General features: G+C 45.6%; 1 protein-coding gene across 5 annotated transcripts; it reads right to left on the bottom strand.

The window, feature by feature from the left end:
- Positions 1-553: 553 nt before the first annotated feature.
- pcbp3 (poly(rC) binding protein 3) lies at positions 554-26,919 on the bottom strand. 5 transcript variants are annotated; one of them, XM_029137284.3, is made up of 17 exons: positions 26,616-26,919; positions 13,747-13,803; positions 13,585-13,641; positions 12,947-13,036; positions 12,625-12,738; positions 8,716-8,854; positions 7,994-8,017; positions 7,881-7,913; positions 7,644-7,760; positions 7,261-7,392; positions 6,477-6,605; positions 5,848-5,922; positions 5,174-5,215; positions 4,340-4,415; positions 3,554-3,606; positions 3,159-3,328; positions 554-2,732 (listed from the first exon to the last, which is right to left on the bottom strand). In XM_029137284.3, exons 6-17 carry the CDS (start codon positions 8,788-8,790, stop codon positions 2,678-2,680), a joined length of 981 nt encoding a protein of 326 aa, XP_028993117.1. In that variant the 5' UTR covers positions 8,791-8,854; positions 12,625-12,738; positions 12,947-13,036; positions 13,585-13,641; positions 13,747-13,803; positions 26,616-26,919; the 3' UTR covers positions 554-2,677. The 5 variants fall into 5 exon arrangements, with proteins under 5 accessions (XP_028993117.1, XP_028993115.1, XP_028993114.1 ...); XM_029137282.3 differs by having other exon boundaries at positions 4,340-4,418; positions 12,636-12,738; XM_029137281.3 differs by having other exon boundaries at positions 4,340-4,418; positions 26,616-26,918.

Raw genomic sequence — 26,919 nt, 5'->3', positions numbered from 1 at the left:
GGCTTAAACCTACTCTTTTGATAAAGAGATGTTCAGGTCACTGGTAATGATTGTTAGTCACAGGAACCATCTCTTAGTTAAGCTGCCCCCCCCCCTCTTCGCTCTCTCTCTGTCCTCACCTACAGCCTTGTGACGGGCAGCTGTAGATCCAACCATCCTGCCTGTGTCCAGTCTCCGGTCCAACCATCCTGCCTGTGCTCTGTTGTTGCTTGTTGTTGTTTCTGTACTTTTCTCTCTCTCTATCCTCTCACCCCAATCGGTCAAGGCAGATGGCCGCCCACATCTAGCCTGGTTCTCCTGCAGGTTTCTTCCTCGTTAGAGAGAGAGCTTTCCTCTCCACTGTTGCTGTCAAATTGTAATAATTACAATTAAAGGCTTGTTGTGAGATCTGTTGGGTTTCTATAAATAAAGTGAGTTGTATTGAAATTTCTAACAGTCAGAATGGAGAGCAGTAAGGCTAAAACCTTCACCTCAATGGTGCAGTCAAACACTAAACAGCTGCATCTGAGCTTTTGTAGTAAAAAGACACACACTGAACAAAGTCACCGCCAAGTCAAGGGAGAAAACACACTTTATTCTGTTCTTTTTACAAAAGAGTCAACTTCAGTAAATATAAATTCATTACTGACCTTCGTGAAACAAGGATCAGACTTAAACATGACCTGACAGACGTCCTTTTCCACATCATAGTGGCAACACAACAGTGTCAGAAGAACAGAAACATCCAACAGAAGTGTTTGACTGACAGAGGTGAACATGAAAGAAGTATGATGATCAGTGGTGGCGTGAAGCAGCAGGACGGCTTCTTGGTTTGTTCACCCTCAAATCCCAACCATGAATATGAAGATCTGAACCACTTTCATAAACTGGAACAAATCTTTTAGATCTGCATCAGATATTCTGGAATCTGATGCGATGACTGAAACCAGCCTGTAAGTATTGTACCTGTAAACACCTGTAAACAGTCTGTCATGTCTGTGCATTAGTGTAAAATATCCCAACCAGTATAGTGTATTAACAGTATAGAGTATTAGCTACTTTCAAACTGAGTTTTAGATCAAATAATCACATAACATCTGCATTTCAATTTAGAATCTTTTATATCTTAAATATTTCCCGTCTTCTACTCTACAATTGTTCATCTCTTAACACCCGACCATCCTGTTCTAAGTAAAGATAAACCTCCAGGCTGGGACAGTGTGACTCATGCATGTGTACTGTATATGTACATTGAGCTTCCTCGTCATTGCTCTTCATGGTGTTGTGCATCGCACATTAAGATGCTTACTCTCATTGCTTCACAATGTCCTGTATTGGAAATGCCTTGTTGTCTGGACTATAACAAGCATCTGGGAGGAAAGCGGATAACAGCAGTCTTGTTTCCCAGGAGCTCGTCTGCCCCTAGAAAACCTTCGATGAGCTCCACCTGAGTGCAGGCATATGGCCAGACCCCAGACCAGCCTGTCACCAGCCGTTGCTATGAGATGCAGCATGAATGAGTCGCTCAAACAGGCTTTACTCATTTGCCTCAGCCATCACACATTGTTGTCAGCTCTCTTGTGAGACTGTTATTTTTTAAAGGTCATTTCAATCCTCCTGATTTACAGACTGTCTCAGCTCTTCCTGATTCACTGGTTTTGTCCGTCTGCAGCTGATCACACACACAGCCGAACACGTGTCTCATCATCCTGAAACCAATGTAAAATGACTGAAGCCAAACATCTGCTGATACTTTTCCACTGAAGCTTTGTGTTGATGCATGTCTGTCACTGTCTAAATCTCAATGTTAGACGGTCACCCGCTTGTACCAGGCTTTAGGTTTATGTTCAGGCGCCTGAAGAATAAAAGTACAGCAACGTGTTCTAGCATGAGGTCAAAATCAAGCAGCACAGTGAATGAGATGCAATGAGAAGTACTAGAGTGTCAAAAAGTAGAACGAGAAGCAGCAGTTCCAGAAGCTGTACTGTAGGCGTAAAGAACTAATGTGATCACCACAAACACCGGTAATGCAATGCCATACTGTATGCTGAGGAGTCATGTGATGCATTGCGGAAAGATGGGTTGAAATTAGAGTGAGCCCATTCCAGTGACCTCAGACGTCAGCCTAGAGCAGGGAAGACAGGGGAGGAAGAGGAAGAGGAGGAGGAGGAGGAGGAGGAGGAGGAGACAGACAGAGAAAACAACGTAAAAGAGAAGCCTTGGCTTGGAGCAGAATTCCTCTGATGAAGCCATGCAGCAGACTAAAAGCATAAAATGATGGTGCCGTGTTCACATAGAAATCATCACGTTGTATTACTTGAACAATGTTTCTCAGTGGGCGACATGATTTCAGTCCAGGGGGTGTGAGAGGCAAAGCCTTCTAAAGTAGCAGTGGCACCATAAACAGAACAAGTCTAAAGCAGCAGCTCCACTCTCTCATCAAAGCCTCCCTCACCTCTGTCTGTATCACCAGACACAGTACAAACCACATGTAAAAATACTGACGGACAAATGTCATGCAGACAAAACACAAGCTGCCGACTGGAGCAGAGTGTGGGGAGCCGGTTCTGTTGGACAAGTAGGTTTAAGGAAGCTAAACACTGATGACTCTAATTACTCTCTGTCATCTGTTTTGTGACGATGCTAAAGTGTGATGCAGAGCCAAGAGACTATAAGAGGGATGAGACAGGTCAGGACTTCAGGATGCTGTCATGGATGCCGGGTCATTCCACATGGCAGCCACGTCCCTGAACCTGCCATCGGGGACAGCAAGGCATTAGTGTTTCCTCTGCACAGACCCAAAGTCCTGTTTGTTATCGTTGGACGTTAGATTCCCTGAGCTTTGGATAATTGATTCCTGGAGATGAAGATGAACTAGACAGAAGTGATGTCCAAATGAAGGAAATATTTGATAGGATCATACCAAGACACTACTAGATGTAATATAATAAACAGTCTAATACTTTAGTTGGAAGCAAAGTACTGGAAGTTCAGCTTTAGAATGGGCTAAATGTTGGCAAAGATCAGTCACCTCTAGAAACACGTCACATGAAATATATCTACTGTACAACTAAATTAGAACGAGCAGTTCAGCACATGCTGATGTGGGAACTGATTCAAAGCATGACGGTGTCCAGACTTTATGAGCTGGAGCCCAGCAGGTGGAGGGGAAAGGTTACCTGGCATTGATGAGATACTGAGCCAGGCTGATGTTAGCGGGCGTCCCTGTGATGGTGATCTGGCGCTCTGATGAGCCCTCCATGGCGTTCGCAATTTTGATCTGTGCCCCAGACATCTGTCGAATCTCATTTATTTTGGTTCCCTGGCGTCCAATAATGCAGCCTATTAGCTGGGGAAGGAAACGCACGTCTGTGAACAGGAAGCACCAACATTCTGCTTTGTCTTGCACAACTTCAAGCCTGTTTGAAATGAAAAGGAACCTAAAATGCTGTAGGTTTCATTTATATCCTATTAACTTTGATTAATGATGTTCTAAATAACCCTAAAGGATCATAAGGTTTGAGGGAAGGTCTCATTTGTGTGCCAGTCATCTTTCCAGTTGTTCTGTACTCACATCATTAGGAATGCTGAGTTCGTGGGTGCTGGCTGGTGGACTGGCATCCAGACCTGAGTAGAGCAGAGGAGGGGGTTTCAAACGTGGCATTACCGTCTGACTTAGAATGTGCTGTAATGTCATACCAGAGTCATTTTCTCACTGAGCCTACAGTGAAATTTACAGAAGCTGCACTTTAAGCTAGAGAAGCAGAAAATCAGTCGTTCCTGCATCGCTGTGCTCTGCTGCTACGCAGGACAAGGAGTTAATGGAGTAAGGAAAAGTCTAATTCCTTGATTAATTAGAGGAGCAAGCATCACTCAGAAGCCTCTGGACGTTGGCAGTGACGCTCAGTGGGTCTGGGGCACAGGTTGGATGTGGGCTGGGATGTCAGCGCCGCTGTGTGTTACCCAGTGTGCTCATGTCTGTGGAGTCTGGCTTGGCTGACACCATGTTTCATTAAAGGTTGATGTGGTGAAAAAGAGGTTACACCAGACACAGCAACACTGTATGAACATGACCCATATCATTCAGTACATGGTCACATTCGTTTACCGGGCCTTTCACTGGCAATAGAAAAAAGCAGCCTAACAACATGAAGTGACTTTTAGCCTAAATAATCCCAGTTACAGTAGCAGTAGGAGAAAATACATATAAAAGGAGAGAAATTAAAAAAAGGAAAGACACCATGGGGCCAAGTCATGCTGTGCCAGAAGAGAGATAAAGTGCAAGGAAGGGAAAGAGAAAAAGTTTCTCTGCATCCAAAGAGAAGGAAGTAGAGAATCTAAAGGGCCTGTGGGTACGTACCAGGGAAAGCAGGGGTGGTCTGTCCAAGGGGGGTAAAGGGGGTTTGCTGCATAGCCAACTGGTGGAGCTTGGTCAACTGCTGAAGGGTTAGGAGGGAAAGTAGATCTAAGAGGTTACTGTTACACAGGTCACACCAAGAAAAGAAGACGACCAAAACCAGAGTGAAGAGACGTGAGGAGAAGGAGTCATGACGGGGGTGAAGGACACAACGGAACAGAAAAAGAGCAGGTGGCTGCAACTGTCAGTGTTTGAACCTTTGTCCCTGACTTTGACTGACTACTTTTATTATACAGGGAGACGGGACTCCACTCTTTAACCAAAGCGTGTCACTTTCACTTGGTAATTGAAGGGGAACCTCAATTACCAAGAGTCCACTGATGTGACGTGTCTGAGAATCTGAGAACCATTAGGTCCACCTCCTGCTGCGTATCACTTCCATTAGGAACGGGGGGGAAGGGACATGGACTTTTAATGAGGGCGGGCCCGGGTGTCAAGCCTTAGCCTGAGTGATTGCACCGTCAACCGCTACCTCCACCGGCATCAATCACCACCCAACGCTGTGTCTCTGACACACGGAGGCTTCAGATGCTCTCACCACAAGGACAGAGGAAGGAGGTGTTAATGGAGACTATGTGGTCGACTGGAGCGAGGCGGCGTCTGCATTAGAACCGCCGCCGTCACTGTCTATGACTTAATGAGCAGCACGAGCAGCCCGTGGCAGCACAGTGACCCAGGGAGTCACGTCACGACCCAACCTGCAGGAAGCCAGTACCTTCATGGGCTTTCAGTCATGACAGAGGTAATGATTCAAGTAGGAAGAGACCGAGAACTCACATCTGGGTGTGGGATGGCATACTGTCCCTGAATCGTGTAGGCCTGGAAAGACAAAAAGGCATAAAAGTATGAGACATGAGAAACACATCAGCAGTATGAACCATAAACTGTCTGGAGTGTAAAGTTCATGACTGCTAATGGTGGTACTATTACTGCACTAGTCCTGCAACTTGAAGTTTAATAAGTAATAAAGTGGCATAAATCAGTGTGGAAACGCTACAAGATGAGATCTGAGTCACGTGGAAACATGTTACATTCAAATTCAGATGATAGCAAAGGGCTCAGCACCAGCTCTCTGGTACCGTGACATCACTGTCTGACTTTATTCAGTGGGAATAATGTGTCTCACGGCCCCTTAGGCCCTCGTCTCCAGGCTCCAGCTCCAAACTGATTGAGACCTGTTTATCTCATCTTGTTTGGTAAATGTTGGCTGCTGCTCCACATCGTAAGCAGCGTTATGTGGAATGGGCTCGTCTGCCTCCAGCCTTTCTTCAGACCGTGACCCACAGCCCGATGCACATCACAAATGTCTGTCACATACAGTGTGTCCTCGCTGGCCGACATGTAGGTCGGTCTGGTGGTCAGATACATGTAGTGCCTGTGTCTGTGCGTTTAGGGGAAATCAGGTCGACTCTAAACTCAGACTAATGAGCTACAGCTCAGTCAGCTCTTACCTGGCCACCAGAAAAAATCACCGGGGTGGAGGCGGGCTTAGGGCGGTAGGGGATGGTGGCACCTTTTGGAGGGGACTAGATGAAAGAGAGGAGAGAAAACAGTGAGGCCCAGGGGACGGCACCAAACTTCACAGAGAGTCTAAAGCTCCAGTCATCACTTCCTTAGGTAGAGCCGTGAGCTGCTCCTCTCATACCTGCCCATCAAACGCAGCTACAGGCAGCAGCTGCCTGAGCTGGTGGCAGCACAGGCAGTGTGGCCTGTACCCTGGAAACACAAGGAGCCTCGGAGGTCACAGCAGTGCTCTGTGTCCATGCAGAGGGCTGTGCAGAGCATCGTTTGTGAGTTGAGTCAGAGGCTAAAATGCTACATAGGCGGTTACTGGCTCACGCTGCGCTGCAGGAACAAGCTGCTTCATCACATTTATGTGCAGCTGCAGTGGAAGGAATTATGTGAGCTGCACATGATGGTGTGGTCTAAACGGAGGGACCGTCATTACTGCCTTCGCTCTCAGCGCTGCTGGGGAATAACACAAGTGTGCAACGACATAGATTTGCAGAATCGGCCCCTGGGGCTCTCTGTTATGGAAGCACTTTGCTTCTCCAGTCTTAAAGCGGTGAATTCATCCTACCTCCAGCATCACCACACAGATTTGTTTGACACACTGGATGATGGCTTCTGGGGTCCCAGAGATTGTCACTGCGCGTTCGGTGGAGTTGGGCAGCATGTCCCCGGCCACTTGGACCTGGGCCCCTGTGGACTAGAGCAGAACAGTGTGTGACCTGTCAGCTTCTCATCGTCACTCAGTAAATAAAATTAAAATTGTTTGAGAGACAGCCTTGGACAACCTGTCCTTCCTGGGGAGTTATGGGACCACATCCTTTACTTTATCAAAGCTTGGCCTCCGATTTGACATAGACACATATTATTATGTGTATTAAACAAGGGAATAATAGACATATATCTCCACTGTCCATAAAACAACAGATGCTTCTTGTACAACAGTAACTGTCTGATAACTGTGTCAAACAGCAGCTGCCTAAAGCTGATTTAGCACATGTTCAGGGTCCAGCTGGCTAAAATGGAAATAAATGCAAATGGAAAACAAACCAAAATCAGAGGATGTCAGTGTAATTGCCTCTAGAGAAATAAAATGTATCAAATACATCCTTGGTACAGTAGCTAGTGATGCTAGTGATAGTGTGTACTGTACTGTATGTGTAATGCTGTCTGTGTCAGTGGTCACATTTATATCTGATGTGGTGAGATGGGCTGATGAGTGGCCATTAAACAGTGTAATTAATTTGTGTGTCTGGTCTGATAGTTCAGCCATTCATCCAGAACAGATTCTCTAACAAGACAATAAAGAGTCCAGGCTCAGTGGCAGACGTCTAGCTGTTTTCCACTCATCTCACCTCTCTCATCTCCTTTATTTTGGAGCCTCCTTTTCCTATGAGGGAGCCACACTGGCTGGCTGGCACCACAAGCCTCAGGGTGACAGGGGGCTTGCTGGTTGCTGGGCTGTTGCTCATGGAATTGATTATGTCCTAGGGAACGAGACGTACACGCGTGTGTTTTATTTTGTCCTCATTGAAAGTGATTCTGTGGCCAAAAAGTGTTTGAGCCATTCGTGCACTGCTGGTCCACTCTCCTGCTGGTTCCCCAACCTGCTGATCGTGCGCTGAATGACTGAACACACCTGATCAGCAGCAGCAGCTGCTGGGGAAACCAGCAGGACAGTGGCCTCCAGGGCCTGACGCAGTCCCAACACATCAACAATGCCTCCACTTCATCACACCTCCTCAAACTTGTAGGCAATCATTGCAAACGCCTTGAAGATGGTGTCTGTGGGTCCAGTGATGGTGACGATCCTCTCTGGACAGTTGCCCTCGGAAATATTGATCCGTGCGCCGCTCTGGGAAGCATCACACGCAGAGCTCAAGTCCCAGACAGATATGACACACCTAACGCTGCCCAATGATATCGTCACACAGTCAATATTTGAATCTCTGACTATTGTTAATATAAAACCCACCTCTTCTCGCATCTTTTTGACGGTTTCTCCTTTCTGGAACAGACCGGTCAGTTAACAGCCTGATACAATAACTTTGGCATGATTGAATCTATGTGGATCACATAAATACATACCTTTCCAATGATGCTTCCAACTTCCTGCAAAAAAATACAGTCATGTGAATCTTGGTAATGAATTTCCAGTATTATTTTCCTGCTGTTGTGTTTCGTGGAAGTGGAAGAAGACGCACTGAAACCAGGTGATCAATAAATCATTAATTACATTGTTAAGCTACTGTAAGCTCCATCAGGCTAATGTTGCCTTGATGACAAGGCTCATGCTGCCACATTCCTCCCACTGGTGGCAGGCGTGCCCCATCTCCTGGCAGACTCCAGGCTCCAGGTTATTCCACTATTCCACTACTGAATGGATTTCCTGCTTGGGCAACCATGCATCAGGCTCATCCAGTCTTTGTGGCTTTCATGCACCAGAGCCTCCCCGAACACTTGTGCCCGGAGGCTTAGACTAATATTTCAATTGTCTTTGCAGAAAGATGAAAGATGCAGAATGCAGAAAGAAACTACTAAGAATAGAGAAACCAACTTCATCCTGGACACTGAAGGTGTTGATGCAGAGACAGATGTAGGATGAGGTTGTTGTTTTACTTTCCCAATGAGGAGAAATAACACATTACCCCAGAAAATAAAATACAGGAGACAGAGTCCATAAATCAGACTTCCATCAAGCTAATGTTGCTGCAGGTCTAACTGCTTGTTTGAAAGGTCGTGAACAACAAGAGTAGAGAAGCAGACTCCCAGCGTGTGGTCCACACAACCAGTCACAAGGCCCTGCTTACCTTTCCGTGCATGAGGAGGCGGATGGTGAGCGTGACGTTGAGGCCGCCCTCTGACTGGAGTTTGGTGGGCTCCATGCTGGCGGAGGCGAGAACGGGACGTCCTCAAATGTAGGAGCAGGGCGTTGATGCAGCCAGTAACCTGCCACGTCCGCATCACACACAACACAACACAACACAATACAAAATAACAGTCAGAGTCCCATCCATAACATCGTCTTCTGTGTAATGCAGCTCTGCTCCAACACACAAGCATCAGAATATGAGCTGGTCATAGTTGGAACCAGTGTTAACATGCTGAGACATTGTCGTTTCCTTGACTGACATGATGCTGTGGCTCTGAGCAGCCACCGGGAGGCACTGCTGCTGTTGCTCCCAGTCTAAGTCGACAGCTCTGTGGCTTTATAGACAAGTTTATTATGCGTTGAGCTAACATCGACTCTGGGCATGAGGCCGATGATGTAGACGAGGTCCACTGGTGTAATTACACTCACTTCCTCCTGGTTAAAGATGCTTTAATAGACAAATATGGAGTCTTATAGGTAAAATGCCTGATAACATGGTGCAGAGTCTGGAACAGTTAAAGGTTGGTCAGCCCAGTCTGCATGGGTGGCTGTAGCAAAGAAAATAAATGTTCTGATACATTGGAGGTGGACCTAAGGGACCTGTGGGCCCACAATCCCAAAACCTGAGCCGAAAAGTTGGGTTGGGTAAGTTAGGTTGATGGGCACAGCCCTCCACTCCACTGGTTTGTCCCTTTTTCAGGTCATGTATGGATAGCAGCCTGCTCGGACCCCAACTAGCTGAGACAGCGGTCCTGGCCCGGTGTTGCCATTAGGCTTGGAGGAACATGCCTTAATGACGTCTGTTTCCTCCTAAAGACTTTAGCCCAGCTTCAGTGCGGTTGGAATCCATGGACATCCTTTGATGGCTCCTGACTTCATTGGAGCCTTTACCAACGCTAAAGTCACTACTACTTAAACCAAAATGTTTGTTAAATGCAGTTTGTTACTGTGTCGAAACAAACGACTTGGGAGCAAAGATGCCAACGAGGTCAAAGCGATGCTGCAGCTACAGTAGTGCTACAGGAAGTAGCAACACCTGCTGTGCAGCAGAGGTTGACTTTGGTTACATGTGTCAACTGAAGGTGCTAACGAGGCTCTGCTCTTTCACTAACCCTGAAACAAATCAGGGAGCTGAGCAGCTGGCAGACAGGGGCAGGTGTGGTATCCTTCTCTCTCTGGTGTCTCCATTACTCTGGAAGCTCAACTGGCTGAACGTCAAGAAGCTCCTGTGTTTTTTTTACTACAGATGTTGCTCAAAGCAAAGTGAGTGGAACAGTTATCATAAACACACACGCGTGTTTTTAATTCCACAGTTTGTGGGAGACCACAGTAACTTAAACCAGTCTGCTCCACAGACAACAAGGCAGACTCACTGTCTCTGACTAGGGTCTCAGGGCAGCTGAGACCATGCATGGTCTGAACAGTTCAACCAAAACGTCACTTCAGTCATTTAAACTCCTTTGACTGATGCTGATTAACCCTATGGGTTCCACGATTTAACCCTGGTAGACATACAGTACAGTAGCCCCAGGAGGTACAAGGCCTGGGGCTCTGCTTAATTATGCTTCTCTGATGTATTACTACACACACTGCTCTGCCTAGAGAGGGTCAGACACCTTTGTTTTCAATTCATCAGAAACAGCTGATGTTTTATTAGGGATAAATATCAGCTGCTTTTGAAAATGGACCCAGTATCATTGATGCCTTGGTCATTTTAAGGAAACTGGTTGTTGGAGAGCAGAAGGCTAATTGGAGGCTACATACATTATATGAGCAGACACAGGCTGACAAGCCTTTTGTTAGTTCACCACTCTCCCTCCAGATCCTCCCATTTGCCCAAAAAGCAGGATGTGAACCAGGATCTCCAATCAGCCGAAATGATGATCACGAGTTGACAGCAGCTTGCTTTGTTTCCCTGCCTCCTAGCATTAGCTTCCAGGAGCTAGCGTTGCTACGTTGATTACCGCCAAACACAGACAACCCGGTGACGCGTTGTTCGATGACGAGGAGCTTTCTACCTTTCATACACACAAATGCTACAAAGGTGAAAGGCTTCATAAAAATTATCATCATCATCAGCCACAGAGCCTATGTTGAACCATGAACCCTTAAATACTTCTATTAACTCTTTCACCAGTTAATTCCTTTAAGATGCAGCATCTGATCCAATCACTGGAGAACTGCTTGATTCTGACGTTCGAACCCTGGATACTCGATATACGTAATAATCTGTAATAATGTTGACGATATTACCTTTGGCAGATCCAAGCAGTTGACCACCACTTCCTCTTCTGACAAAAGATCAGCACAATGGAACGCAAATATCCTATATGCGTATCACTGAACGCGCAGCGACAGTGGCGAGTCATTGGTCGAGACGCAGGGTGACGGATGCATCACGAGCTGTGACGTCACGTTCGGCATGAAACGCACAATCTGACTGAACGGGGCACCTTGTGTGGCTGGAGTGGCCCAGATTAGGCTCCCCTCAGGGTGTCAGTGGGGCAGCTGAAATGGGTGAGCACATATTCCAAGTGACAGTCGCTACCTTCAGTCAAATCTTCTGCTCTCTACCAAGATGGCGCCTGTTAGGTGTGACGCTATGACTCTGGTTTTGGATTGAACCGATCTGAAGGCAGCCCTGCAACAATATAACCCCAATGATTCTGATTCATTTGATCTGTGATGGCCTGGGTGTAGAGCAGCCACCAGCACTGATGCACCCTTGTGATGGATGGAGCCTCATCTTCCATAAGACAGTTAGGTTGTTACAGTATAACAGCAGGACGGCAGTCTGGTATTACTATTAGTAGCTGTGTTGGTGCAGCCCCATAGAGAACAATGGTTCTGTCAAAGAGGTTGAATACTGCTGAAAATCACTCATCTGGTCATGGTATTTGTTCCACAGTGACTTTGTTTCTCCTACAGCTGGACGTTTCTCTCTTCCTCATCTACAGAAATAGTTAGACTCAGATTTCTTCATACTGGTCCAACCATCCAGTCCGTGTTTAGTTACTGGTCTAATCGTCCTGTGTTTAGTATTCAAATAAACCACTAGGATACAGTACAGTAGTAAATCTAGGACAGTTGTAGTGCAACCACAGTAGCTTTCAACCTAATCAATTATCTGAGAGATCACTGCTCAGATCTATTAACAAGCCAAAGAATCAAAGGTTTGTGTTTTAATCATTGTCCTATTGACATTTTTTGACTATGTAATAAATATCATATGTCACTGAGAAACAGTGACTGCATTCACATCAGGACACCCCCCTCCCGACACGCTCTACTTGTACTGGGCAGGAGGGCTGGCTTATGAACTGGAGACCATATTGTACAAGGTAGTTAACATGAATCATTGTAAGTCAGAGAAGTGGACTGATTTACAAGATTACCGGAATTACCACATATTCTGGGCTACTTTTTCATGCGCTTTGGCTTTAACACCGAAAAAAAGATGTCGCTACATCATTTTTAGTTTTTTTGTGTTTGTTCTTCATTGCTTTTGGCCACGCCCCTCTGTTAATGCCCACTTCCTGTTTTTTTTGTTTGCTCCCTCCTATCAGGACCTTTCTACCATAAGCTCGTCATCAGCTTGTCCACGCTTCCACCTTTGCTGCAATTATTCTTGTATCATGGAAAATTCCTTCACGCCAAGTCAGCTTATTATTAGTCCTCTGAGTTCCTGTGTCTCTCAGTTCTTTAAATGCCCACTGTCCTGTTTACCCAGGCTGTAATGTACACTGACAGGTAAGAAACGCGTGGCCACTGACATTTGCTTATTTGTGTGGTTAATGACTTTGTGTTGTGTTCAGGCGTGTTCACATTCATCCCATCACTGACTCACCAGTAACGTACTAGATGTTGTGATCCCAGGTCACACAGGGCACCAGTCGTGAGGTGTCTCCCTGTTTAGCCTTTGAGCCTTTGGACGTCCCCTCAGGTTGACAGCCAGCCCATGCTGAGGTTCAGTAGGAAACAACACAGGAGACAATTAGATGGAAAATACATGTTCATTGTGTACATGGCATTTAACATTTCCTCTTAGTCATCAATTTCTTAACCAAAGTGTAAATTCTCTGTAAAACCCGAGTCTTTGCTCAAGATTAATACATTGTGAAGCAAAGCGTCAGTCTGTTCATAGTGAAAGTGATGATGACGGGACTCACCAAAAAGGGTTCCCAGGAGTCTTCCAGGTTTTTTCTTCCAGGTCATGTGACCTGTGGCTGGCAGTCCTCCAGCAGACGTCTGGTAGACACCTAAACAGGGTTACAGCATCAAATCCTGCTTAACCTCTCTTATTATGGTGACTATGCAGATGTTGACTGCATCATATTGTTCCCATCACGTCTGACACATCATAACAATGTTCATTCAAATACAAACATAATATATTTTATGAACTATTTTATGGTTTCATAATGCTTTGATGAGAAATAAAGCTGAAAAACAAGCAAAGACAAATGTGTTAATAATGGAGTTTGCTTCTTTTGACTAATTAATACATTTTTAATCTTCTTACTTTTACCTTGAAGCCATGTCATGTGATAATCCTTTGTGTCTTATGATAACTTTTATTGAAAGCTGTGTTTAACAAAGCTCATTATTTTTCGTGTATGTGTGTGCGTGTGTGTGTGTGTGTGCGTGTCTGTGTGTGCGTGTCTGTGTGTTGGATGACTGATTTCCATGTAGTCTAGTCACTGATTTGTGTAGCTCTTCTGAATGGATCATGTTTGACTGTATAAGCTGATCTGTGGTCTGCATTGTAATACAAACAACACCTACTGACGAAGATTCATCAACTTACTTGGCCACAATGGGATTCAGATGGAGGGAGCTGTGGAGCTTGGAGCCAGAGGCTTTGCTAGAGAGAAAGATGCTGCTTTAGAAGAAATCCTGCACCCCACATGAAATGGTCATGCTGTGAGAAGTGCTTCAGCTTTGGCTTTTGTGCCGTCATGTTTCTTACGCTGTGCAGATGAGACCACACACACCAGCCAGGGGACGAAGGGCTGGAGAGGAAACCCTGCAACGACAGGGACAAAAGTGAGCAGCTGCCTGTGGTTCAGTCCCTCTGTGGGCTTCGTTCAGTGGGAGACTGACGCCTCCTGCTGGTGTTTCATCTGAAAAGCACCTGGTTGAAACTAAACGTAACAATAAGCCATAGTAGAATAAGAATACTGTAGGTAACAGAACCAAAGAAGAGTGTCTCCTTATTCATTATGGTCAAGATTATAAGCAAAGAAATTCAGATGTTCAGTAAAAACAGGCAAACCACTTTAGCTTTTTAATTCTGATTTGATGCTTTTGTACCTTGAAATTCATTTCTTTTATTTAATTACATAAACTTGACCTTTCATTGATAAATAACTGCATCATGTTTATCTTGAAATTTATCGAAGAGTGATGTTTCACATGCTTACAGTATGTACATAATGGTTATAATGTTTGTTTTAACTTATGTGCTAGGGCAGAATATAATAAATATTAATATCAAATCTCACTGAACTCTGAAATACGGGTTCGGGGCATTCAGTCTTCACCACCGGACAGCAGCATTGCAAAATTATTAAGAGGTGAATATGGTAACGAGTGTGTTTCATGTCTTCATGAGTGGGTAAAACATGGGTTTCAAGAAGGTGGATCCCTTAGTATGAAAGACATGCATGCTTTAAAGCTGTAAAAGAAAAAAAGGAGAGACTGAAATGTCTTCTATGTGGTTGAAGAACTGAATTTGAATTACATACATTAAACTGTGTCATTAAACATAAACTAAACACTGAATTGGTATGAGATGGGTTTAAACATCGAGTAAAGAGTGAGGTCATGGGGTAGAACTAGATTAGTCTAACTTCTTCCTACTCTGTTTAAGCATGTACTAGGTCAACTGAAAGCTAAAATGCATTTTCTTGTGTATGTGCAAAATTATGCGCGTTGGTGTATGAACTGCTTTTACATGTTTGATAGAATAAAGAATAAATAAAATATCTCAATATTATGATGTGAAATGAGGGCAAGGCCTCATGTACAAAGCTGTCATTGTCTCAGATGCTTATTCCTCAGGGTCATGTGTGAGCTGTAGCCTCTCGACAGACCCTGACCCAGACGAGCACTGTGGGAGGAGAAAACCCACTCAAATAACCCCACACAAACCCAGAGACCTTTGAACCCCTTGGAATTCCCTGGAAAACCAGGAGCTTCTCACTCCTACCATGACTCATACAAAGTACTACATCATCTAGTGCACCATAAAGAATTGCACAGAAGGCATAGACAGGTGTAAATAAGAATAAGAATAAATACCTTTAATAGTCCCTCAATGGGGAAATTTCATCTCACAACAGCGTGTGATACAGGAGAAGAAAAATATAGCAGCAAGTAGGAAATACAAAACAGATCAGTGAAACTGACTTGAGTTGGAAAATCACATCACAGGTCACAGTTCATCTTATCTTACTGCAATTTATGTATGACTGTGAACATAAGTAAATATATTTCTGGTTGTATTCTATTCTTAATATTATTTAGATTATTACATAGTGTACTCTCTTGTAATTGTTTCATATTATTTCTTACTGTTTGTATTGTATTATGTGTTCTGACTAAGCAGCAGTAAACAGGACAATGCATTTTTGTTTAATTACTTCAGACGTCGCCTCACATCATTCTGCAGTAACATGCACGCAAAGCTGCAACAACCCTAAACTTGAGTTACCAGAATAAAGGTCAACTAGCTGCTGTATGTGGGTTTACACACGGGATGATAAATCAGTGGGATTGTTTGTTTGTTTCCATTTGCTACACTGTGAGCAGTGATGCAGGAAGCAGGAAGAAGTGCAAACCTCACGGAATCCACAGCCGCACAAAGACCTGCTAATCTCACCCTGAGAAGCTGCGGGCGTCCAGGTCCCAGGTGGAACTCTATTAGCACGCAGCATGAAAGTCACAGCAGAGGACCCCGGTGTGCTCGTTCCCCTGACACTATTAATGTTTAATGATATCTAAAAGGCTTCTACTCATCAGCCACTGGCTTCTGCTCTCATCTCATTCAATATCCTCACGACATTGTCACCTCATCAGATTTGACCAATGACCCAATCTGCTGAGCAGCTCACCCTTCACCTTCATCTTCCTCTGGATGTGACAGAGAAATTTTACTTTGTGTGTACACAATTATGGGAGTAAAACTACAAACATGGCGGCTAACTACTGTAGCAGTCACCAGCATCTGAATATACAATAGAGGACTGGTAGTGAATGAGTCGCTCAATAACACAATTACAAAAAACAACCCGGACCAGAGCGGAAACTATGAAAACAGGCTAAACCTGAAACAAGAGAGAAAATCCAACGATGAGATGACCCAAACGTCCACAGAGAGAAACAGAGAGGAGATCAAGAGGCTTGAGGCCAAACGTCCTGTTTTCTGTACCTGAGAGGTCAGGGAGGAAAGTGAAGGGATGACTGGGCCTGATCTATAATGGCAGGTCAGAACCAGACTCATGCTGCTGCATGTCCTGTACCTGTGTGGGTCCAAACGCCTGGATCACAGACTCCGTACAGTAGTCTGGGCCAGCACACAGTCTGTTCTACACTTCTATGAACTGTACGTAGACTAGATCAAGATACGAAGTGATTGATACGATATGATGATAAACACTAATACATAGAACTGAGATCGGCACGGTGTGCGTTGCTGCTTTGAGACAAATGGTAAATGATGACACAGAATCTCACAATAAAGTAGCAGCAGCTTTACATAATCTAGAACCAATCAACACTGCCGTCGAACCAGAGGAAGCTCTTCGTTGTACCAGAACCATGTTTGGTTTAGTTACAGACTGCTTACACAACGTCGTAGTTTGATCACAAAATAATAATAATAAAAACAACATAATATTTTTGTCTGAATATTATTACTTACTTTCCAAAGCTGCTTTACATCCACAAACTGAATGACCTCGATGTAGCTGAACAACACACACACACACACACACACACACACACACACACACGCTGCTGTCTGCAGTGGCATTCAGGAGGGGCTGCACGGCACTTAAGTGGTCACATTCACACACAAAGGCCAATCACAGCAGCTTAGCTGGCTCCATTAAGCTTTTAGCAAATGCTGCTGGTTTAGTTCACCCTGCAGCTGCTGAGACCAGTGGACTTTCATCACTTCTTTGAGTCCCTGTGAACGCGATGACTGGGCCTCATGCTTGTGAGGGGGGATTAGTCATGCTGCGTTTAATGCAGCGAGCATCAGCCCGTTTTTTACCCAGCATCCTTCTGTGACGAGGAATCGTCAGCATCAAGAAAACTCCACTGTTACACTATGTGGAGCATTTGTGTTTGCATTCAGTGAGTGTGTGTGTGATGAGGGGAGGTTGAGTCTTTGGGATTGTTCCATCATACTGTATCGTTCAGTCACAGTAGCTACATATGTTTGATTTACAATAATTACACCTGTTTTAAAGCACTGATTTTAAAAACATGACAAAGCTTCTGTTTGAAGTAGTTTTCATTTAGTCAGTGATGCCTCTCTCAACCCAGAGACAGGCTCTTCAGGCTGAACATGTGTCTTTCTGCTGCTTCCTGCTCCTCACCGCGGCTGCTGGCTCTGCGTTGACGCTCTGACCTGGTGAGGTGAGGATGCTGTGGATGAAGGGATACCCTGGACCCTGGTTCTGTGGTTTGATGAGGATGCTTTTATGTGTCCCATCACTTACAGTCAGATGATTGATGTCTGTGTGAAGGAGCAGTGACACACAGGAAGGAGGGTCGTGATTAACGTGCTGTACTGTTACTTTGTACAGTGACCAGTTTCCCCATCACACCGCGGTCCGTGGTGGATGTGGAGCTGTGGGGCTGCTTCCCCTCCGGCCCAAAGCATGTGTGAGCAGGACAAATCTATGTGACTACATACAAACACGTGTCTGTCTAATCGACAGGACGTCCTGCATCAGAGAACATTAGCCTCATTTAGTTCCTTTCTGGTTTCGCGAAGCTGCTCTAGCAAACACAGCGTCAGCTCGATGCGCCTCGTGCATCAGGAGACATCATGCCTGTAGGTGCACAGCTGTTTTCTCCCTTACTGCTACAGTTTTCTCCTGCAGATGAAAGTGCCAGCTGTAATAAGTCTGATAAATTACCAGTTGCAAACTGTTGACCAGTAGGTTTTCTGACAGGCTGTATTACCTGCTTTTCTCCCTTCTATAGAGACACAGTGCAGGTGGAGCCGATTGCTCCCCGAGGTGGTGAGGTACACATTTAATGACGCTGGACTCATTCAGCTTGTTGGGGCATCTGCTCTCGCTTATACCAGCACACACAACGACACACGAAGGAGCAATTCCTTTGCAATGGGCCCATTAATGAGGATGATTACTCAGCTGACCAACAATGAGAGCGTGACTTATAGCAGTAGTAGTAGTAGCTCGGAGCACGTGTTTGTACATCGTTGGTGCAGGTTGAATGAGTCAGACTTGAGCAGGTCAGTGTCCGTCACGTGGAACCGGTTTTATATTGCAGTGTTGTGCACATTAATCATAGTTGGCCCACTTTCCAGTTAAAGAGACGTGAGGGTGACATTAGATGTGTCCAAGACTCCAAGTCGTCCTGAGATTTCATTTTATTTGCATCAGTAACAAATGTTGTTCTTGCTTAGAAGCTAAACTCGTGTCTGGATCCGTGTCATGTTCTGGTCCAGGAGAAACACTAAACGCTGCTGTTACAGAGAAACTCTTTGATCCAGCCACATTTATGGCTCTTTGATGTGCTGTACATGAACAGAGCCACACATCAAAGGTCAAGCCGATGCCCAGAACCTTCATTCAGTTCCCTGGTTCTGTCAGCAGGTGTACAGCTCCCAGCACACAGCTGCTGTGACATGGAGCTGCCTTTGGTTGACAGATGCTGCGCTTATTGGAGCCGTAGAAATCATTCTCATAACTTTGGCATTGACCTGGTCGTTGTGACGTCACAATAGCTAAGCCTGAGCTTAGCTCTATGCATCTACATGCTACAGTCTGAGGGTCCACACAAGGTTTAATATCTGTTTGGGTTGGAAGTTAAGAGTGTGTGTGTGTGTGTGTGTGTGTGTGTGTGTGTGTGTGTGTGTGTGTGTGTGTGTGTGTGTGTGTGTGTGTGTGTGTGTGTGTGTGTGTGTGTGTGTGTGTGTAGGGGAAGCCTACTATCCCTAAGTGTTTGATATCTTCACACCTTCTTTAACACAGAGACTCTTTGATGTTTCAGTCTTCAGCTACTTAATCCCAGATTAAGAGGGGAAATACTGAGCTCGTCCCACATATGGGACCGTGAGGGAGCGTTGACATGTTCACACACACTATATGTATGTGCTTTAAAGCAGTACAGAGCCACATGCGGTACCGTTCGCCCAGCGGTGCTCTGCTCGCTGGACAGCGAACGTTTAGATTTGTCCCATGGATGATTCGTGGCTAAGCCTTAACTAAATGAGCTACAGTCCAAGGCTTGCGTGTGACAGCATCAGCTCATGAAAGCTGAAACGATGGTGGGAGGTAATCATGAAGTTATTACAGCCTCCTGCAGAACCACCAAAGCCAATTAGCCAGCGGATCAAGTTCCATCAAATCTGGCAGCACCACGATAAAACCACGCGTCAGATAATCTGCTTCTTTTGACTGGCCTGCAGTGGAACGCACTGTGAAGTGCTAAACAATCTAAGTTGTTGTCTACAGACGACATAGTGTCCAGACTGCAGGGATGCTTGGATGTCACCGCCTCCAGCTTCCTCCTCCTCCTGCTCTGTCATCACCTTTGCTGTCAGCTGATTGGTGCTCCAGACCACAGTGCTACAGTACCTCACTGCTGTGAGTTTGCTTGACTCATGACTAGATCTCTATTTTCTGTGTCTGTGCTAAATTGTCATTAGAAGACGAGTCTGTAGTCGTTTTCCAAAGTCCTCTACTGTGGACTGAACTATAACTGACAGGAAGGTTACACCTACACTTATGTGTGTGTGTGTGTGTGTGTGTGTGTGTGTGTGTGTGTGTGTGTGTGTGTGTGTGTGTGTGTGTGTGTGTGTGTGTGTGTGTGTGTGTGTGTGTGTTTCTAGTTTCATGAGGCCTCTGTTTATATTTACCTCATGTTTGACTTTTACCCATATGGTTGTTTACCTGAATGGGCCAATTGCACTGCAGCTTTATTACATTTTAATAACTCATGTTGTGCCCATCTGCACCCAAAGTGTTTTTGATTACAGCTGCTATTAGCTATTGTTGTTTATTGTAAAAGTCTGTGTGGCTTAAATTGCCCCTGGGGGACAAATAAAGTGTTTTGAATTCAATTAGCTGTCTCATCTTCTGGCATCATTGATTTGTAACTATACTGTATTGTGGCGGGCTGAGGTGTCACGCTAAACCTAAAGATAAACCGATTAACTAAACCTATGACTGTGTCTAAGCCAGAGAAGCATTGCTGTGCTGTTAGCCCACAACGCTCCCTGTGTCTCAGATGCAGCAATAAAGCAGTGACAGGAGAGAACGTTGATCAGCAGAGCTGCAAACAAACGCGTTCCCACACACTTGAACACATTGCAGCACAGTGAGGGTCTCTCCCACATGTCATCCTCACGGTGCTGCACACAAACCTCACAGAACACTGTGACTGTAACCAAAGACAAGCGTAAACACAGACTCACCATGTGATCGCGTCTACACAGTTCACCCATGAAACCCATGGATGGAGCGACTGGCTCTGGGAAACACAGGATCCACCATGTCTCCACTCCACCGTGCTGTACTACTACATATAGTATACTGGTCTACTGTATGTACCATACAGTAGGTACCATACTGGTTCACTATATGTATATTGGTCAAGTAGACCATAAATTAGACCAGGTACTGAACATACAGTGTACGCTCTTATACATGAAGAGAGAACACACAACAAGGTTTCAGCCTCTGTGCTGCGGTTGAAATTAATTTCCGTTACCATTTGTGTACCAATTCTACGTTGATTAGGATGTACAGCACAGTACAGAAGTACACAGTACAAATCACAGTTTTCTGGATTTTAACTTACGCAAGTTTAATAGTAATTCTACAAAGGTCTGTGTAGATGAGGCCCCAGGTGAGGAAGCAGACTGTTGACACTCTTCCTAAGACTTGGAGCAGCTTAGCAGAAAAGCACTGGCTTGCTTTTCTACATCTGCTGTAGCTCACATGGCTGCTTTCTGGCTGACTTAGCAGTCTCTAAGGCAGCGGCTTCGAGAGCGCTACAAAAAATGGCACCTAAAAAAATAAAACAATAAAGACCGCGTTGAAGAAAAGTGTGTCAGGGGAACAGAAAGCATGGCTATGCTGTTCATTCCTGCCTGAAGTAGGAAGGACTGAAGATGCAGAAATATGAAACCACTTGTTTAAAAGTTCACAGGAAATGTATTGGGTTAGATGGAGAGTCTGACAAAAAGAAAAGAAGCAACACCAGTGGCATCAGCTGATCCCAACGCAGACAAAGGCTAGAGCTGGATGGTTGTTCCTCATCTATCAAAGTGTCTGTTTGGTTCCTTTATACTGTATCATGTGCACTAACTACTTCCAAACCACTGATTGGGGGGTGATAATGTGCATTATAACATTATTATTATTATTATTATGCATTTAGTCCTGTTTGCTTTTCTCTGCCGGTCGTAAACTGAGCCCGAACCCTCGTTTTGGACTGGGCAGAATCTCAGCTGAGTGACCATGAGGTGAGCATCTGCTGTGTGAGCTCCTGCCACAGCCTCCAGCTGAGCCCGTCTGCTGCTCAGGTGTGACTCTGTGGCCGACGGGAGCTGCAGAGACGGCGTTTGTGCTGAATGATGATGATGATGGTGATGGAACAAACACACATTGTTGAAGGGGAAACCAGAATCGTGGGTCGTGTAGTGTCCCGGGAGCTACTGTAACATGGCAGGCGACATCGCTGTGTACACTGCTCTGCTGCTAGATCCATGTAGGACGATGCACGCTGGCTACTTCCAGCCACTAAAAGTTGAGTGAGGACCCTACGCTGGGTGGATTATGTCTAAATAAAGCCTCGGCAGTGTATGAATCACTGTGTCACTGATCCCCTCGGCTTCTCAGACAACAGGTTTTGCCTTCTGCAAGCTGTCACTGGCTTTCCACTCTTTCAAAGGAAGAAGAAAAGAGGGAGAAGTCAAGACTGTGTGAGGGAGAGAGGAGCCTTGACGTTCATCACTCGAGCGCCGTGGCTTAGCATAAGAGGCTTGAATAATCAGTATGTTAAGCTGTCAGGGTGTGCGCTCGCACCTACCACGCGCTTACAAACTCCTGGGTGCTTTTTAATCAAGCAAAAATGCTGAGAGGCAGCGGCGAGAGCCAAGAGCCCGGAGCCCGGGCTGAGAGATGAGCCGGAGAACGTCTCTTACACTTTCCCTGACATCACCAGACGAGCGTCTTCACTCTAAGCTGCAGACACACCTGCTTTTCTGGCTCATCTGCATATTGTTGCCTCCTACAGTTCATCTACCGTGAACTGAGGCTCAGGCCGTTTGTATTTATTCAGCTTTTGTCCATCTATTGGTTTTATTAACATGTAATCAAGTAAACAATCATCTTGTGATGTTATTTGCAAAGGTTCAGACGCACGTGATGGGTGAAGGTGTTGTTGTCTTTGTGGGCATCATTGGGATGCAGTGTCTTTTACTGAGCCTGTGGCAGGCTGCCGGCCTCCTGGGCAGCGCTGGGTTTGACCGGGCAGAACCTCAGATCCCACATTCACTCAATCCACGTATGCTGCACTGAACCACTGAATGAAACCTGCAGTACTATTATTTACATTGGCTGTTGGCATCATGACACCAGACGAAGGAGTTTTGTAATGAAATGTTTAGAAATAGAATGTATCCCACAGTTTCTCAACATAAAGCTGACTCCTAGATTCTGCTGTGGTGGAGGATCTACTGCTACCAGAGAAAAAAATCAAGCGTCCCGCTGCTACGTCCTGCAAAGAACAAAGCTTGTTTCAAAATTCTGGACATATTCAAAGGGCTTAGTTATTAATACTGTATCACCTTCGTGAGCTGGCCAACATCAACAGCACCTGGAGGCTTGTATCATTTACTTTCCACTGTAGGTGTACATTTCAGGTTTCATTGTGTGAGGGTCTACTGTACATACAGAAGCTTGTCAGGATCACAGCATCACACTCGCACATCCCAACCGTGGAATCTGTGGAATCTGTTGAATGGTCATTTTGTAAACCACAGGTCCGTGGATGATTACAGGAGCAGCAGAAGGATCCTTCCAGTTTCTGGAAGCAATGAAACTACAATAACTGAACAAGAACTGTCCAATCCAGTAGAGCTTCATTTAGGAAGGAATCGTTGCAGCGATGGGGCAGAGGCTTCATCCACTCACCTAAATATTGAACTGCATCAAATACAGATAAGGTGCAATAGTGTAATAGTTCTGTGACGAATGGAGTCACAGGCTGCATCACCTGCTGATCAATGTAAAAAGTGATTTAGGTCACAGAGGCAGGAAGATTAAACCCAGTGTGAGATTAACTGGCAGCACGGGTTCATAATTGAAGCTGTGTTATCAAAGGTCAAGGCTAATATTCTGCGCCTGCTTAAGCATTTCCTGAACCTTTTCCATTTAGCTCTCCTATCAAATGTCAGCCCGGTTTCCTGTGATACATCCTGCAACGCTGGTGTTTCCATCGATACACACATTCTGCTTTCACACAGTGCTCGTCATACATGTAGCGCTCTCTAAATTAGTCAAATATGTTTTTATATGCAGATGTACTACAACGTGAAGCACGGTGAAGCTGCACCTTCTATCAGATCTAGCTCATTGTGTCAAAACCACTAAATCAGCTCCAAGCTGTTAAACGACGCTGCCACGACGCTCCTCCTTGACTGTGCCGTCCCCGCAGCATTGGAACGAGAAGGCAACAATAATATTTTCTTGTCACTTTACCACTTGCTGGCTCTCCAAACCCTGCTGTATTAGCGGGTATAAAAATAGCACCGGCACAGGGGGCAGAGGCGCTGCCTATTTATGACCATACTCACCACCTAGAGTGATGGAGGAAGGCAGCAGGGGGATGCTAAAGCTTGCTTCCTGCTCCACCCTTCCCTCCTTCACCCTCCCCCGTCCGCTCTCCTACCGCTCACAACCCTCCGCTTGCCTAAATGACACTGGGCGGTGGCTTTGCACCTTTGCAGATCATAATTCTCTCCAGTGGATTCAATTTACAAACGCTGCCATGTTGAATTTCAGCCTCCACCCTCGCACCCGGGTGTGAGTTATGGCGCAGGATAGATCGTGTTTTACGTTTATGGCCCGGCTCAGCGACAGAGGAGTGCTTACCAACAGGGGAGCACAGGCGGCTGCAGGAGTCACTGCAGTTTGCTACATGTACCTACACATCACAAGCCGCAGGTCAGCGTCCCTCACTCTAAATCAAGCTTCACATTCCCATGAACCATGCAACCAAATGCTTGGCGTCAGTTTAATAAAAGTTGGGCTGATTAAGTCTTTTACAGGATTTAGTTTAATTTGTATCTACCTAAATTATATTTTGTACTTTTTGACATTGATTGGTTTATTAGCTTTAACATCACAACCACAAACAAATGTCCCTTAAAGTAATAATGAAAAATAAATATATCCAGAGGTCCTTTCTTCATAGACAGCATTAACCATGATGCAGAGGCCGTCTGACCCACACATGGCTCCGGTTTGTGTTTCACTTTCACTTAGCTGTCGCTGCCGCTGGCCTTTTTCCCACTGAGCCAGTCCCGACCCAGGCGACTCCCAGCGCACACGCCCTGAGCCAGGCCAGCGGGAGATCCGGAACGGCTCAAAGGGCCAAGACACAAAGGGCCAGCTGCTTGCAAAGCCTTGGCCTCACACAGGAGGAAGTGAGGTTTAGCGAGGCTGAATGCGCTGGAAACACGCAATCCCATCTTTTTCCAGTGCAGGAAAATTAGTGGTGGAAACGGGAACACATGCCACAGGGAACATGTATTTATATATAATTACTCAGGATCCACCAGCACATTATGAGCTGGAGTCCTTTGCACATGCAACCCTTGTCTCTGCTGCTTCGCATGTGTTTTCCTCCAGCCTGTGCGACACAGCGTAAAGCTGCTCTGACATGGGAGCCACACTCATTGTTTGCATTAACTGCGCACGGCTCAACTTCAGCTGAAAGCAGCAGCTTATGAAGGCAAGCGGGTGCACAAACAGGAGCGAGGCTCATAAATATCTCATTCTACAAGGGATTTCACATGTGCATTCTTATGAGAGCTCACACTGGAAGCTCTCATACGAAGCGAGTGCATTCATTTTAGCTGTATGAGAGAAAAAAGTCAGATGAAAGAAAAAGGTTATTTCCATTCTTTGCAGATCTCAGTTTTCCCCAGTGCTAATTATAAGTACACCCCATGATGTTGAAAGTGGTCATTTCACAGGATGGTTGAGGTTGTGACAGGAAAAGCTGTAGTAGCAGGCAAAAATGAATAATGAGCCTTTCTATGGAGAAACAAGCTACACTCATACGTCACCTGTTACTACAGCTCGAAGCCCAGAGGTCAGCTTGAAACGGACCCACAGCTGTGACTGTGCTGCAGCCAGAGCACAACAGTGCAGAACAGTGCAGACGAACGCCTGCATGTTTCTTCAGTAGCCTAAAGCAACCGACACGTCTCAGGCAAACAGCTGGATGAACTGTGAGAACAATGGCCCTGTCACAGACGCTGCCTGGCAGAGAAAGTTGTTGTTCTAAAGTGGAGGCAGATCAATCACAACAGTATGATGAGACTATTTCCTTATGGATAGAAGCAGGAGAACCGTGTTGTGCTTACTAGGACAGGAGGTCTGACCTGCCACTTTTTGATCATTTCTACAAAAAAACTTCTGATTCAACTCAGACTATCCAATAATTTTACACACTCACCCTCCAAAGAACCAAATGCCACATGAGGAGAAGCATTCCCTCAGTACTTATAAGATCCAATTTTCAGATATGATAGAGTGGCTTTAAAAACTCAGTATTGATGTCTAAAGCACTTTAGCAGCATCTCCTCACACACACACCACACACACACACACACACACACACACACACACACACACACACACACACACACACACACACACACACACACACACAAACACACTCTTTTGACTTCCTCTTTCTGGTAAAGTACAGGATGTGTGGATGGAGACTAAGCAGTTTCTCCTCCACTGCTGTTGCCAGGTCTGCTTTATGGACCATGTTAATACTGGAGTTCTGCTGGAAAGATTGCTCGATTCAATCAAGCAAGTCACCGCCGTGTAAAGTCATTACACTTTGTGCAATGTCATGCATTCTGCAGCCACCGGACAGTCCCGTGTCCGGCCCGGCGTCAGCCAAGTGGAATAGAGGAAGCACGTAAGCACCTATAAATAGCCAACTACTAAAAACACAAATCAATTAGGGATGCATTTTCCATATCCACGCTGCAACGTGTTGTCCTTGTCAACTTGTGCTCCAGGCAGAATTAGGAACACAGGCTTCAGTTTTCCACTGACTACAGGGGCCGAGATTACGAAAGACAAAGAGAGAAGATGAAGAGATTGGACTGAGGCTTTGTAGAAAAGCACAGAACAAAGAAAAATACCAGCGACCTCAGTGATAGTATCTCCTGTATCTCAGAGCTGCACGTGCAGAGGGGAAAACTTTAAATGTGCGCACTCAGGGCTGAAAGGCCACAGACAACAGCAGAACAAAACCAGATCAAGTATCAGTAAGTGAGGGAGCAGGAAGTAGCTTCAGCTGCAATAAGCAGAGTCTTACCTGCTCAGAGGTTGTGGGACGGAGAAGTGAGGAGAGTCAAAGGGTCCCGGGGCGGTTCTGGGTGGTGGGGGGGCTTGGTCCGGCTCAAAGTGGGGCTGTAGGGTGGTCCAGGAGAGGGGAGGAAGGATGGAGTGACAAGGAGCAGGGAGACGGGGGAGAAGAAACGCTGCTTGCCTCTCCCTCCCTTTCTGTCTCTCTCTCTAGCGTTGTCTGCCTCCAACATCCACACACTGACACACGCACACACTCAGAGCAGACTCCAAAACCCCGAGTCACTCAGATAACAGGCGGAGAAAGACTCCTC

Source organism: Betta splendens, chromosome 21 (assembly GCF_900634795.4).
Source record: "Betta splendens chromosome 21, fBetSpl5.4, whole genome shotgun sequence".
NCBI classification, from domain to species: Eukaryota; Metazoa; Chordata; class Actinopteri; order Anabantiformes; family Osphronemidae; genus Betta; species Betta splendens.
Note: the sequence above shows the minus strand (reverse complement) of the source record. Positions and strands in the feature narration are given on the sequence as shown.